Source organism: Pituophis catenifer, unplaced genomic scaffold, assembly GCF_029215685.1.
Source record: "Pituophis catenifer annectens isolate HBS135680 unplaced genomic scaffold, rPitCat1.0.hap2 SCAF_2, whole genome shotgun sequence".
NCBI lineage: Eukaryota > Metazoa > Chordata > Lepidosauria > Squamata > Colubridae > Pituophis > Pituophis catenifer.
Genome location: NW_027256882.1, coordinates 97,414,390 through 97,430,366, shown reverse-complemented (window position 1 = coordinate 97,430,366; position 15,977 = coordinate 97,414,390). Strand labels below are relative to the sequence as shown.

Genomic DNA, 15,977 nt, shown 5'->3' with positions numbered 1-15,977 from the left:
TTGTGTGACAAAGGTAAGGGACTTTAACAATGGCTTTGTTGAGCCAATGTAAGGCTGTTGCTGATATGTTTTTGTTTATACAGTATATTGGCTTTTAACTTAAATTGGATTGTTTATTTTTTTACTTTTGCAAGGTGCCCAGAGTTGCTTCGATGAGATGGACAACCATATAAATAAATAAAAAAAATTATTATGGTTTGTCACACAGTCAGTCGCTTGTTTAGATTGGATTCAGCATTTTTATTCATCTATGAGTCCTTCCCAAGGATCTGGGATAGGCAGACCAACACCTGCTAAAGAACTGACAGTGTAACTTCACATTATTGGGAACAGATCATCATCATCATCATCATCATCATCATCATCATCATCATCATCATTCTCCTCCTCCTCTGGCATCCTGCAGAAATTCAGCAACAAATCAATTTGTATTCATACAATATACCTTTTTAGTCTCGATTTTTTTTGCAATGTCAGCTGGGTAACAAAGAAAAAGATATTTGGCATTATGTTCCTGTCTGTCATGATTGCTTTGTCCCCACTAATTCTCAAATTAGTGAGCATTCTTATATCCATTGTTTTTTCTTACTGAAATATCTACTAATGTTGCATATCCTAAGATCTCCACATTTCCATATGCCAGGGCACACTGTGTTTCTTATTTTGGTTCTACAAGTCGGCATAACATCGCTTTCTCCAGTGGGGAATGTGCGAAGTGGGCATATATGTATATACTAATGTCATTTTAATATGGGAGTGGATAAAAGGTGATCTTCCATACCTTTATTGGCTTGGGGTTCCTAATACATTTCACCAGTAGTCATATTAGAGAGGGCCGATAACAGATGCAGTTCAACATCTGAAGAGTTCTATACTTTACCTTTGCATTAATAGCAATTAAGCATAGTAGCCTGTTCATTATCAAGAGCCGTGATGGCGCAGTGGTTAGAATGCATTACTGCAGGCTGATTCTGCTGACTGCCAGAAGTTCGGCAGTTCGAGTCTCCAATGGCTCAAGGTTGACTCAGCCTTCCATCCTTCCAAGGTTGGTAAAATGAGGATCCAGGTTGTTGGGGATAATATGCCAACCAGTGGTGGGTTGCCCCAGGTGAACCGGTAGTAGCGGCAGCAGGAGGCTCCACCCACCTGCCTGGACATCATCAAATATGCTCTGAGCACGCGCAGAAGTGGCACGTGCACAAACAAAGTAAGCGCACATGTACGAGCGAACCAGTAGCAAAGGTAAGTGAAACCCACCACTGATGCCGACTCTGTAAACTGCTTAGAGAGGGTTGTAAATCACTGTGAAGCTGAATACACAGTACATCTAAGTGCTATTGCTATCTTTTATCTCCTTAGACATTCTGCCATGTCTGAGATCAGATTATTAAGGTCCTATTTTTGTTTGTTTGTTCTGTAGGGATACATTTATAGTCACTGTGGGAAATGCTGTTACCAGCATTTTGGCTGGCTTTGCCATTTTTTCTGTTTTGGGATACATGTCCCAAGAACTTGATGTTCCTGTTCAGGAAGTCGCCAAAGCAGGTAAAACCTAAAAATTTCTCCTATCTTTTGTACAAGTATATATGTGTGTATGCAGGTTAGAATGTCTGTGAGACTGCCAGAGAATTTGCACTACAATGACGGAGGAAAAAAATATATATAAATAAGTGCCAAATTCCAGATAAAAACAAGAAGAGACAAGCAGGTATATTTAAATAAGAATGTAAAGAAATTCAGAACAAAAAAGTGAATGGAAAGGACAGGAGATTTAAGAAAACTAAAGGAATCAAAATAAACTTTTACACAACATTAGATACAATAAAAATCAAGATATAATGACAAAGTAGATATGAGGAAGAAAGGGTACAAACACAAAAAGAACTATACAAGGAGGACTCCCAGGTCATTGATATGTTCAAAACTATGAACACTGGGATAAAGCCAGACCTTTTGGAAAAGGGAAATTAAATTAATGTCTTCATTATATTATATGCTACCTTTCATTCAGAAGATTAAGGTGATGTATATAGCACTTGCTCCTTCTATTTTTACCTACTAGAATGACCTGGTGAAATAAACTGGCTGAAAGAAAGGGACTAGCCCTGCATCTCCCAGTGAACATCCATGGTTGAGTGGTGGTTTATAATTAGAGCTTCCCCATTCCTAGATTATATCCACCCAACCATTTCATTGTGCTATCCTCCCATCCTGGAACTGGTAGGAAACAGTGGCACCCTAAATCTTGTTGCACTCACAATATACCTCCTCCATTTGGCTAAAGTTTAATATTTTTGACACATAATTTTTAGAGAAGATGTTGATGCTTGGAAAGATTAAAGGCAATAGAATAAGCAGGTTAACAGAAGACAAAGAACAAGAGCAAGAGCAAGAACTGTTCATAATGATAGCCTCTCCAACTAATCATATAACCCATAGACTGAGAAGAGATTAATTTTCTTCTTTGTGCATTACTCTGTGATAAAATGTACCAGAGAACAAGCGATCAACAATAAAAGGTTTTAAATCTCATTAGCATTGTAATCCAGCAGGTGTTAGCAGTAGCTGATAAATCTAGAGCCAAATTAAGTGGAAGTTGTGAAATATATTTCCTGATTGATCACATGTGAGCTATACTTTTTTATCCATATGAATTTCGGAAGAGACCAGGTCCTACCCTATTCATATTACCAAGAGGGCAACTGAAAACATTCAGCTACCAACTACGGAACAGAGCTAGTTTGGTGTAGCGGTTAAGGCAGTGGGCCAGAAACTAAGACTGATACTCCTACTTTAGGCACAAAACCAGCTGGATGACTTTGGGGCATTCTCTCTCTTTCAGCCCTGGAAAGCAGGCAATGGCAAACCACTTTGGAAAATGCTGCCAAGGAAAATGCTGGGACTAGTTCATGTAGTCGCCAGGAGTGTACAATGACCCCAAGGAACAACAAGAACAAGGGGAAACCCCCCACTATGGACAGCAAATGCCTTTAAGTCAGAGCCGGCCAGCTTGTTTGCATAGGAGGCCAATAAATAAATGAATAAAATCACACATTGGCAGCCCACCACATCCACAAAATGCAGATTGTGTATCAGTGTGAGCAAGTTGATTCAGTGAAAGCTGCAACCTCATTTGTTCAGTGACTCAATTTTTATGCTCATGAAATCCGGTCCTGATGATGTCTCCTTGATTGCATTCATATTTCTTCTCATTCTTGGTCCATTCTAGGTCCAGGGTTGGCTTTTGTAGTGTATCCACAAGCCATGACAATGCTTCCTCTTTCTCCTTTCTGGTCTTTCCTCTTTTTCTTCATGCTGTTGACTCTTGGCTTGGACAGTCAGGTAAGGGCAAAGCCTATTGAGAGGAAAGGCTTTAACCATGGACCTCCAAACGAATGAACCTTACAGTTGATGAGATCACATGCTTTTGTGTTCAGTTTGCCTTTTTAGAGACCATTGTTACTGCAGTGACAGATGAGTTCCCATATTATCTGCGGCCGAAGAAGGCTTTTTTCTCAGGCATCATTTGTGTTGCGATGTTTCTAATGGGGCTCATTCTCACAACAGAGGTAAGCAAATTAGATTGGAAGAGATTGCAATAGCTGGGGCTTTAAGATAATAATCTAGGGCGTAGTTACAAGTAAAACCTGTACTGTATTAGGATAAAGGGACCAAAGAGCAAGGAACGAAGAGGATTGCATACAGGATCTTGTAAACTATGTGACATGAGTACAAGAGAAGATCATCATAGCAGAAGATGTGTCTTATCTGTCTACCCAACTAATAGGCTAATTTCTAATAACAGTTAATTGCAGCTCCTTAATCCTCAACATTCAAAATCTGACCAGGGTCTTATCAGTTTCTTAGGACCACCTCTTTGGAATTTCAGCATATTCTGGCATTTATTCCTTTTGAATGTTTAGTAATGAAATCTAGCCTATAGCTATGCTATTTTGTCCCAAACAACTTTATTCAGAAACAAAGATTATATTCCATATTTAAACATATTTAATATGTTTTTAAATGTAGCTCTAAACAAAATGGAGTTGGGCAGCTTTTACTTTCCAATAAATAAATAAATGAATAACTGTGGGGTCCTTGGTGCCCTCTGAGCTTGGCTGTTTTCTTGCACTGTTGATGTTATCTAGTTGGGTGATGAAATGTCTGCAGGAAAACAGCCAAGAGACAAGGATTCCACAGTTTGACCCTGAGCTATAAATATAGTCTTCCACTGATAAATAAATAAATAAATAAATAAATAAATAAACCGTGTTTTCCCGAAAATAAGACCCTGTCTTATATTTTTTTGAACCCCGAAATAAGCGCTTGGCCTTATTTTCGGGGAAGTCTTATTATTTTGGGGCATGTGGAGCAAGATGGGGCTCCTCTTGCCATCTTACCTGATTTCCAGCCCTGTAAGGATTTTTGGAAGATTTTAAGCTAGGATTTTAACCAGAAAATAAACATTTTAACTAACTTATTTAACATGACGCGGGAAAACACCCGAGATTTTAATTTTTGCACACACACACACACACACACACACACACACACACACTTTTTCTGGCTTTTTCTCTGCAGGGTGGAATGTATTGGTTGGTGCTGTTGGATGACTACAGTGCTGGGTTTGGGCTCATGGTGGTGGTCATAACTACCTGTCTGGTAGTAACACGTGTTTATGGTAAGATATTTTTGCAATTGTTATAAACCCCTTTTTTAAAAACTGAAATGAGAATTGCAAAAATGTATGAGATGTAATTTGTGGAGCAAAGATTTGGGATTTAGAAAAAAAGGTAGCCAAAATCTAGGATCAGTGGCATTTTCTTAAAAATCAGAACACAGAATAACAGGGTTGGTAGGGACCTTGGAGGTCTTCTAGTCCAGGGGTCCCCAACCTCCCAGTCCGTGGACCGGCACCAGATCACAGCATGCCAGTAACTGGCCACAAACAAGCTAAGCCCTATCTGCGGGATGCAGGCAGCATGCGAAACCATGCCCCCTCTGGTCCGTGGAAAAACCTCTCTCCATAGAACCGGTCCCTGGTGCCCCAAAGGTTGGGGGCACTGTTCTAGTCCAACCCCCTGCTCAGGCAGCAGGAAACCCTATCTCATTTCACATGAAATCAATGAAGCTGATTTAAAAACCGCATCATCTTTCACATTAAAACCCCCGTGGTTTAGGCTGCTGAAGAAATATTAAACTCTTGTTTGGAAATCGCAGACTGTGCGTCTTGAACTGCACAAACTAATGCCTGCTTACCTGGAAGTTATTCTCACTGTACTCAGTGGGACTTCCCCTCAGATTATAATCTCCTGCATGCTTACCTAGAAGAAAGTCTCACTGAACATTGAAAAACATTTGAGTAAACATACATAGAGTTGAACAGTTAATCTATTAGTTTCAATCGGATAATACACTTCTGACTGAACAGCGTCGTCGTTTCCCATTTCTTTTCTTCTCCGTAGGCATGAAAAGATTTTGCCATGACATTCACATGATGCTGGGTTTCAAACCAGGGATATACTTTAGGGCCTGCTGGTTGTTCCTGTCTCCAGTAACAATGACGGTAACTATAGTCGCTCGGAAGCATTTTTTCCTTTAGCTTTTCTTTTTGTCCCTATGTCTGTCACCCAGGGATTTTTTTTATATACAGTCTTGTTGCATTGTTCCTTCTCCAGCCCAGGAGATTTGAATCATAGATACTTTTGAATTTAGACGCAATGATTACATCGGTATGAGTACTCAAGGCTTTATTGCATGGCAGTTTGAGAAAATAATACAAAACAGCAATCAAGGAATACCTGAGATTATTGGAAGAACATTAAAGGCGGAAAAAAAAGGAAGAATGATCTTGCACCACTTCTTCCAGTCAGGGAACTCCAAAGAGATAAAGACAACAAATGCCTTTATGCAGTGGTGGGATCCATATAATTGAACAACTGGTTCTCTGCCCTAATGACTGGCTGGGTGGGCGTGGCCATGGTGGGGTGTGACAGGCAGCACTCCGCCTCCTGCATCCCCCTTGGAGCAAAATGGGCCACGGGGGGAGGGGTGCGAGGGGTGACGCCGCACCCCCCACATCCTATTTTGGCCCTAGGAGGCCTCCCTGCAGCCTCCTGGGAGCAAAAATGGGCCATGGGGGGGCCTTCACTGCACCCCCTCATGCCCCATTTTGGGCCTAGGAGGCCTCCCTGAAGCCTGGGAGCGAATACAGGCCATGGGGGGGCACGCTACACCCCTGTGCCCCGTTTTGGGCCTCCCTGCACTTACCTGGGAGCCAAAATGAGGTGCATGGGATCTCCTGGAAGGGGTGGGGAGGGGAAGGGCCAGCCAGCAATTTGACTACCAGTTCGCCTGACTGAATCCCATCACTGCCTTTATGGCTAGCAAAGATGGAGCACCCTCCTGTTTAGGTCTGCACTGATGTTCAATCTCATTGAGATTTTTGACTAACTCACATGGGCTCCAAACCATTTTTTTTTAAAAAAACCACTCCTGTTTTCAGTGCCTTCATCTCACTTGATTTTGCTAAGGGCAAGGAGGATAGGTTTATCTTATCTTTTTCTAGGAAAGCTTTGCCTATTCTGCTAAGGAGGAGAACATCCCAAGGTTAAGGAGTATTTGTTTGTACAAGGTGGTGATGAAACTTCATCTACTGAAGTTGAGGAAGTTCACTTTACTCTAGACAGGTGTTCCATACCAACGGCAGAAAAAACAAAGGATAACCCTTTAGTGACTAAATAAATGCTAACTTCATTCCATATCAATCCCCAACCATTTATATGGGATAAAAGCTAAGGATAAAAGAGTACATTCCACTATCTCCTTGATGATGTTCCCCAGTGCCACTATCCTAATCCCATGGGATTAATATTGCATCCGTTAAGCAGTATGATATATATCTAATTAACTTGTAATATCTAAGTTTGAAAGGAAAAAAAAAAACTCCTGTGACAGATTGATTGGTTCTCTGATATCTGACGTTCTGTTTCAGGCCCTGCTTGTGTACAGCATTATCAAGTACCAGCCTTCAAAATACAATGGGACCTACTGCTTTCCATTTTGGGCTGAGGCTCTGGGCATCCTAATGGGGATCTTCTCTTGCCTGATGATCCCCATGGCAATGCTGTTTGCTGTGCTCCGAGAAGAAGGGACACTCTGGCAAGTAAGTAAGAAGAAGAAAACCATCCAACCCAAAACACCAGCGTAATCCTGTTAGGCTAAAACAAGTGAAGCAGTAATGCAAAAAGGAAGGGAACATTTGGGAAGATTCTTAGATTTCTAAACATTGTTAAAACTGTTATAGGACTTGTGCTAGAGTTGTAATGGATTTCGTTCCATAGCAGTCTAGCAATAGCAATAGCACTTTTATAAGTTTTATACTGCCTCATAGTGTTTTGTAGCATTCCCTAAGTGATTTTACAGAGTCAGCATATTGCCCCCAACAATCTGGGTCCTCATTTTACTGACCTCAGAAGGATGGAAGGCTGAGTCAACCTTGAGCCGGTCAGGATCAAACTCCTACTGTGGACAGAATGAGCCTGCAATACTGCATTCCAACCAATGCGCCACCAGAGCTTCTCCATTTCTCTTACTAAGAAATTATGTTCCAGAATATCATTCTAGATTGAACTGAAAAGGGAAACAACAAGAGAGACAGGAAGGAGTAGAGAGAGAGAGAGGAAGGGAGAAGAGAGGAGAGGAGAGGGAGAGAAAGAAGAAAGGGAAAAGGAGAGGAAGAAAAGCGAGGGGAAAGAGGAGTAGGAGAGAAGGTTAGAAGGGAGGTTAGAAGAGCCTTGGTGGCGCAGCAGACTAAAACACTGTTAAGTAACACCAGCTGCCTGCAATTATTGCAAGTTCAAATCTCACCAGGCTCAAGGTTGACTCAGACTTCCATCCTTTCGAGATAGGTAAAATGAGGACCCGGTTTGTGGAGGCAATAAGCTGACTTTGTATAAAAAAGAACACCGCTTGGGGACGAAAGCCCTACTAAGCAGGTATATACAAAAGTATGAAGGCTATTGCTTAACACATTGTAAGCCGCCCTGAGTCTCCGGAAAAGGCTGGCATATAAATCGAACCAATAAAAGAGGGGAAGAAGAGAGTAGTGGGGGAAGGGAAGGGGAAGTAGGAAAGAGAAGGAGAGGAAGAACAAATAAAGTAGGAAGAGATAGAGGAAGGAAGTGAAGGGGAGGAGAAGAAGAAAGGTTGTGGCAAAATAAAGAAGGGTAAATGGTAAAAGAGCAACCCTGAATAATTAAAAATGAAAAATGAAAGTTAAAAGATAAGATGAATGAAAAAGGGTGGATAAATGACTACATGTAAATATGTTTATGAGAAACAAAAATAAAAACTCTTAAAAAAAAGAAATTATGTCCCCCATTTTCCTCAATACAGGCTTTGCAAAGAGAGGCCCCAAGGGAAAGGATGAGGCCTGGGTTTGCAGATTGCCACCTCTGCTCTGTTTTTATTTTATTGTCTGACTGCCTAACTAAAACATTATTTACTGCATTTTCTCATCTAGTCAGTTCTAATGCCCATGTAATGTGATGTAATAAAAACCCCAAACAATAATTTTGCATTGTTAAGACCCAAATCATATTTTATGGGCCAAGGTTACAAAGATGTTGGTTCCATTACAGAGATGAAGCGTCAAAGGAAAACAATAATTACACGTGAGGCATGGAAGTGAGAATTAGCCCCAATCATGTATTTCCTATATTTTCTTTCTACATTTTAACCTCAGTTTTGTGCAGTGATGCATGATCACCTTTGGTAAACCTCAGCAATGTCTTCTTTTCTCTTCTTTTTGCAATAAGGAGAAAAACTGCAATTTTTATTTTGATTGTTAACTAAAGCATTCGGATTGAAGCCAATTAATATTAACTGCGGGTTAATCAAATATGCACTTCTTGGTCTACAAATGGTCTATAAATATGTATGTCACAGTTAAAGTTAAACACAAGTTAGAGTCAGGCATATCAATAACTCTGGTTAACTGAAAACGAATCTGAAAGCTTTTGAATTTACACCTGGGCAGGAAATGCCCAATGCTCCTCCAGATTTGTTCAAATTTGTTCAGAACAAGTCTGAACTTTAGCATTACATCTGGAGGGTCATTATGAACTCATACAGTTCATTCTATTCATACAGTGAATAGATAAAGAGCTTGGCCACACCCCAGCCTTACTGCTTGCAATCATTTTGCCCACTTGAAGGTCAATCCATCATTCTTCCTCTCTGTCCTTGTCTGCAAATCCAGTCAGCTTTCAACATGGAATCACCTGTATTGTTGTGGGTCTGGAATTCTCAAACTGCGCCTTCAGCCTATTATTACTCAGCCAACCAAACCCATAATTAAGAACAGAGAAGGCTGGTGAGAGAATGCTCACTCTCCTTCCATAAAATCAATTGTTGGATGCATTGCCCCTGAAGCTTCCAGTGCTCTGTGAGTTTAAAAAAAATAGACCTGTCTCCTTCCTTCACATAAAAGGACGCAATCGTTCCTTGTTTGCGTCTCCAAAACACCCAAAAGACCATGCATTTGGTAACAGGCCTTTGTGAGTGTTGGTCTGCTGGCTTAGATAATACTGCTTCTACCTCCTCTACCTAAGAAGGCACTTAGGAAGGGAGAACTGATCTTGCACTGAAGGCACTTGCAAGGGAGAACTGTCAGCAGAGACAATGAGAATATCCTTAGCCTCTTTATTACACTAGATGAGCCTTGAAGACAAGGTGGTGTGTGCCAGGAGCATGGCTGGCCCTCTCTCCAGAATGAAAACAAATGCTTTCAAGCTCTAGAGTAGTCTTTCTTAAACTTCATAATTTAAGACTTCATCTCCCAGAATTCCCGAAGCCAGGCTGGCTGGAGAATTCTGAAGTTGAAGTCCACATATTTTAAAGCTGCCAAGTTTGAGAAAGACTGCTCTAGATCAACAGTCCATGAGAAAATTTTGGTGGTCCGCAGAAAAATTATTTACATTTTTTATATTGCACTAAATACTATTTATCTTTTTAAAAAATTCATATTAGTGGTCCGCGGGATTTAAAATTATGAATTTAGTGGTCCCTGAGGTCTGAAAGATTGGCGACCCCTGCTCTAGATAGTCACTAGGATATAGAATCCTACCCAACTCTGAAAAGACAGAGGAAAAACAAGGCCAATTTTCTGAAAGTGATAGATGTTTGCAACACATTTCAGGTTTGTAATTGACATATTTTATTCAACAGAGGCAACAAAATAGAAAATTATGCCAGAAACGTTGAAGATTTCCCTCACTATTTAGGCAAATAGAAAATAATATTTCCTAGCCTTTCATTTAATATATGTGAATGCTAACCAGCCAAAGCTAAAAATTTTACTTCTGGGCCTGCAAAGCTAGAAATTTCATCTCTTAACCTGTTGCTGGCTATTATATATTTAAAACAAGGGGACCTTTCTCTTGCTTTTCATGTTTCCTAAAATTATGTTTGTTATTATTAAGATATTATTACTGATATTATCCTTCTATGCAAGTGCTCAGTTCACATAAGGCAATCTGACCTTTAAAATTTTGCTTCCAGCCCAAATAGATTTTGCCATGGGAATTTTAGGCAGAGGGACAGTAATTCAATGCACAATTTTATAAATGAAAATGTTCAATTACCAATCCCTGGTAATTCCCATTTCAAAAATGAAGGAAATGAGGAAAGATGATGAGGAAAAACCTTTCTCTGCGTGAGAATCTGTAATATTGCTGTTAATCCAAGAAGTCACTTATGGGCTATAAATTGATATAGGTATCAAGATAGCTTCCCATATGCCTTTGGCTTTTCTGAATGTGTATAAGTTTTTAACAAACAGAAGTTGCTTCCTTTCATAAATAAAAAGGCACTGCATATATGTAGAGAGACATTTAATCCTTAAAAAAAACTCTTCTGATATACTCGGGTCAAGGTGACCCATAATAGGTAATTTGACAGAAACTTAAATTTAAAAAAAAAATGGATCTCCAAATTCACAATCTTCTCATCTCAGTGATCTTCCTATTTTCCATGGAGACTTTTTGTTTCTGACTTTATGGTATGTAAGCTCAGAACTTGTCCCTGTTAATCATCAACTTTGTTTTTATTTTCTGTCACATTTCCAAAGTTTTATAGCTCCAGGTATAATTGTATAGCTTTCCCTTATACAATTATTTGTACATTTTGTCCTAGATAGAAAAGTTCTCTCTTTATATCCATTTAATGTTATTATATTAATAAGATCAATTTTCAGACTAGTATACTGAGGCAGAAAGTGTCCTCTACTGGTATATGTGTAGACTGCAAAGTGATTGTCTCTAGAAAGAGAATGGAGTTCAGCACTTCTGCATTATGTGCTGGTGTCATATGGAATTACTAGTCATCTCCCTTACATATGTGAGGGTTTTGAGTATTACAGGGGTTCATATAAACAAATTAGCTTTCTGCAACCTGATTCAAGTTGGGTTGATCTCCAGACTCCACTTTTCACTTAGCCAGCAATTACTAGATTAGAGCTGAACTATTAGATTTCCGAATCATTAGAAGGACATCATGGCTCTTTATACCACCCTCTCCACCTCACCTGGCTTTGGAAACTACTCCCAAAAATGATCAAATCTACCTTGCTTCCTCTCCATATTGATAGCATATGTGCCATTTACAAGCTGCTCTCATGGACCACAAAATAAGAAAAAAGTTATGGAATATAGCAACAACAGGGGTTGTAATGGCTCAGTGGTTTGTCTGACTCTGAGTTTGTCAGATGGAAAACTGACACCCAGGTTCGAGACTCAAGTGCCATGCATCCCGGTGAATTCCGGTTACTTGCTCCAGCTCATACCCACCAAGCAGTTTGAAAGCATGCAAATGCAAATAGATAAAGGTATCACTTCGGTGGGAAGATAACAGCGGTCCGTGTGATTTGACACATAAATAGTTAAAACACTGTACATCTGATAGTAACTGAAAATATTATTATACTTATATGTTTTATGTCTTTGTTTGAATGTTTTGTTCTTCTTTTTTTTTCTATTTTTTTTAATTTCTGTTTTGTTTGTAAAAAACCTCAATAAAGTTTCTATAAAAAAAAACAAAAAAACAGCGGTCTGTGTGATTTGACGTATAGTCATGTCACATGACCATAGAAATGTCTTTGGACAACACTAGATCCCTCAGCTAAGAATCAGAGCGGAGCACTGCCCCCTAGAGTCAAACAGGACTTTTACCTTTATAGCAACAATGGGCGTCAGCAAGACCAAGGTAACTCAGGTGCTGCTGCTTGGCCCCTTTGCTACTTCTCTCTATTGCCACTTTCTGAATGGTCATAGGAGGGACTTGATCCTGAGGCTGAATCCTAAATACATCAGCAATATCAGAGTTGATTTATTATTGTTGCACAAATACTTATCATTGATTAGTTTTCCTTTATTCTGAGGAAATTGTTTTTCATTTTTTCATATTATTATATGTAAAAGAAATTTACAGCCACAACTGGTAATAAGCATTGTAGTTATTGTGGTCTAGAAATTACATTTAGGACTCATCTTCCATGCTTTTACTATGACACTCAGAATAGGAAGGGTGAAAGTTTATGTGAACCTTGGGATAATATAAACATTAGGCATATTACTCACTGGCACATAGCAATTATGTGGTGACATATAAGTGAAATAATTATTTTATTATTTTTGCATTGACTGTGAAAAAGAAACAAATTATTCCTTTGGGCATCTCCATTGGTACAAACATTCTTTCTTGTTTAAGGGGGCAAATCTTCATGTTCAATCAGCAGAACAAACTTATTATTTTCCTTGATGGTCTCCGTTAATGTATTTACTAAGTAAGACAGAGTATGAAAGGGCAGGTGGAAGATAAAGCAAGTAAACAAGGAAGAACGTTGGTACCAACAGAAGTAATTACTACCTTACCTGTGCAGGTGTTAGGACCACATTAGTCAAGTAATTAGATCTCAAAAAACATCCTGCAACAAAACTATAAGTTTTTTTTATCTGAGGGCTTACAAGTCTTGAGATGGCCTAATGAGATCCCAAGGCTATAATTCCTTATAGTTCTAGGCGAAAAGAAATACAGAAATTTCCATTTTTTGAACTGCTATAGTGAAATCATTTCTTATGTTAACAGAGGGACAAATATTGTGGATTACTACATATGGTATGATTAAACTTGGGACTAGTTTAGATTAACTGGAATCCCATCAAACCCCACAAATAATACATGGCAGATTCTGTTAATACCCATGAACTGCAAAATAATTAATTCCTAGCTACTGGAATTTCATTGGGATGTGCTTATAATAACAACGATTCATTTGTTCATTACCTGCAGAGACTCCAGCAAGCTAGCAGACCAACTATGGATTGGGGTCCTTCTCTGGAGGAGAACAGAACTGGCATGTATGTGGCCACCCTGACAGGTAGCCAGTCTCCTAAACCTTTGATGGTCCACATGAGAAAATATGGAGGGATAACTAGCTATGAAAACATAGCCTTTCAAATTGATAAAGAGATGGAAGAGGATGAAGAAGAATCTATCATATGAAGAAACAGTCTACCTATTCACATCAGGTGATGGAAGGCAAAGAGATTGTGGGGAATGCTCTGACCAACTTTGCACTTTGGCACATCAGTCCAATCGGCAGTCTGTTTCCAGATGCAGCCAAAGATTGCCTATTCAGAACCTTATATCAGTGCATTTGGCTGTAAATCCCAATGTTGTTGAGGTTTCTGTTCAATGTGACAAGATGTGCAATGAGCTTGTCTTAGTGCTTTGATGCCTGATGCAGGTCACTCATTTATGTTGTCCTTGCTGCTGTCACCAAGAATGGGTTTCCCAAATTCAGAATAAGTATACTGTATGCTAGTTCCTATTGTATTGATCCAGTCTATTTTCTTGTAGTTATATGCTTGTACTTCTTTATCTAAACTTCCTTGTTCCATAGAAACATAGAAGTTTCTTTATCCAGTGGACCACTTCTCAAAAACCTTCCATTGTTCTATCTTCCGTGGCGTAGTAAATGGTAATTTTGCATAGTGCCTAAGGGAGTTTGAAAGTAGCTTATGGGGTGTATTCCTTATAGAAAGTCAGAGACCTTGAACATGTGTATGAATTGCAAGAAAATATTCAATATCACAGTAAGTCTAAAATTCCAAATCAATAAATCTAATTTTTAAGTCTAGGATAAATTAAAAGATATAGAGGAATTTTTTTTGGGACAACCATAAAATTCAATGTATAATGTATTCAGTCTTATATTGGGTCGATGTAGATTTCTAGAAGTTAGAAATAACTAACTTAAGGTCTCTTTTTTTCCAAGGATTAACACAGTCCAGGGAACCAAATTCATGCCAGTAAAAGAAATATTTGCACTAGAAAAGTTAAACTGACTGAAAAATGTTTTTCACATGAAGATACATTACAAAATAATAATAATCATAATCATAACTACAACCAACATTTTTAACAATTGTTTGTACAGTGACCAGACACTTTGGCATCTGTTTATAAAGGGGTTAATTTATACCTATAGAATCTCATAAATTATCTCTGAAAACTGTAGGAGTAAGAGTTCAAATTCAAGTACTATGCACATTCATATGAGGTTTTAATGCCAAGGGTCCATATATTCACTAGGTATGAAAACTACAGTCTATGATTGTGAATGTAGGAAGCTATTTTATATTGAGTCTCAGGTGATATAACTCCATGTGACTTAATGGTATTCTATAAAGCAGTTTCATACAAGGAAAATCACTGATGGAGCACATGGTGTTTTTTTTTTTTTTTTTTTTTTTTGCAAATTCAAAGTCCCATGCTCTCTGAAATCCTGAAGAACTACTGCCAGTTATTCAGGGTTTCAGAGAGCATGGGACTTTGAAAAGGCAAAAAATTACATGCCCCATCAATGATTTTTTCCTGTATGAAATTGCTTTACAAATACCATTAAGTCTAGACCACTGTATCAAGTTGAAGTGGCTACAGCAGTTCTAATGGGGGACTTTCCACGCCTGGAGATGTCAGAATACTTGCCTACAGAGCATTATCCATATTACTTCTTTTCTTTCTAAAAAATGATAGTATCAAAAGTGGAGATGGTTTAAGTTGGCCATATGTAAAACGAGTCTAATATGGAACTGTTATGATGGGCTGGCTGACTGCTCAGATGGATGAACAGATGGACTGACTAATAAAGGAATGGTTGCATGGTAGAATATGCTCTTTAATTCATTATGGAAACATGTTGGTTTCAACATTTATTATAAGATGCTGACATTGTCTTGTGCTGAAATCAGCCTTTAATAGGGTGTAAAATTTATACCGTTATCTGAAATACAATCACGTATTGCACATATAGTAGAAGAGAAGATCAAACTTACTCTTTAGCATTGTTCATGAGGACAGCCAGCATAAAAGACAACATCAAACTTGAAATGTTGATATTGCCAGCGGTGTCAGTTCTAATAAAATCATTCCTCAAGAAGCATGTTACAGTAAAACCAGGAAATATCTCTGATGAAATATTAGTTTTAAAATACATTGAAAGTTACAATGGCACTGAAAAAAGCGAGTTATGGCCGTTTCTCACACTTATGACCATTGTAACATCCCCATGATCACATGATTAAAATTCAGACAGTTGGCAACTGACTCATATTTATGACAGTCGTAGTGTCCCAGGGTCATGTGATCATCTTTTGCAACCTTCTGATAAGCAACGTCAATGGGGAAGCCAGATTCATTTAACAGCCATGTTACTAACTTAAAAACTTTAGTGATTCACTTAACAACTGTGATAAAAGGGGGTAAAATACATTTAACAAATGTCTCACTTAACAAGAGAAATTTTGGGCTCAGTTGTGGTCATAAGTCAAGGACTACCTATATAGGTGCTGGGGAATTCTGAAAGTTCAAGTCCACATGTCTTCAAGTTGTGAAGTTGAGAAACACTGCCTTGA

At 38.8% G+C, this 15,977-nt stretch overlaps 1 protein-coding gene across 1 annotated transcript in view; it reads left to right on the top strand.

Annotated features, from left to right (window-relative positions):
* The window catches only part of SLC6A7 (solute carrier family 6 member 7), a 40,280-nt gene extending 26,717 nt beyond the window's left edge, over positions 1–13,563 (top strand). The window contains exons 8-14 of the mRNA XM_070934390.1: positions 1,421–1,545; positions 3,230–3,342; positions 3,438–3,569; positions 4,582–4,681; positions 5,466–5,566; positions 6,995–7,165; positions 13,351–13,563. Of these exons, the coding sequence (XP_070790491.1) occupies positions 1,421–1,545; positions 3,230–3,342; positions 3,438–3,569; positions 4,582–4,681; positions 5,466–5,566; positions 6,995–7,165; positions 13,351–13,563 (955 nt within the window). The remainder of the gene's footprint in view (positions 1–1,420; positions 1,546–3,229; positions 3,343–3,437; positions 3,570–4,581; positions 4,682–5,465; positions 5,567–6,994; positions 7,166–13,350) is intronic.
* Positions 13,564–15,977: the final 2,414 nt, after the last annotated feature.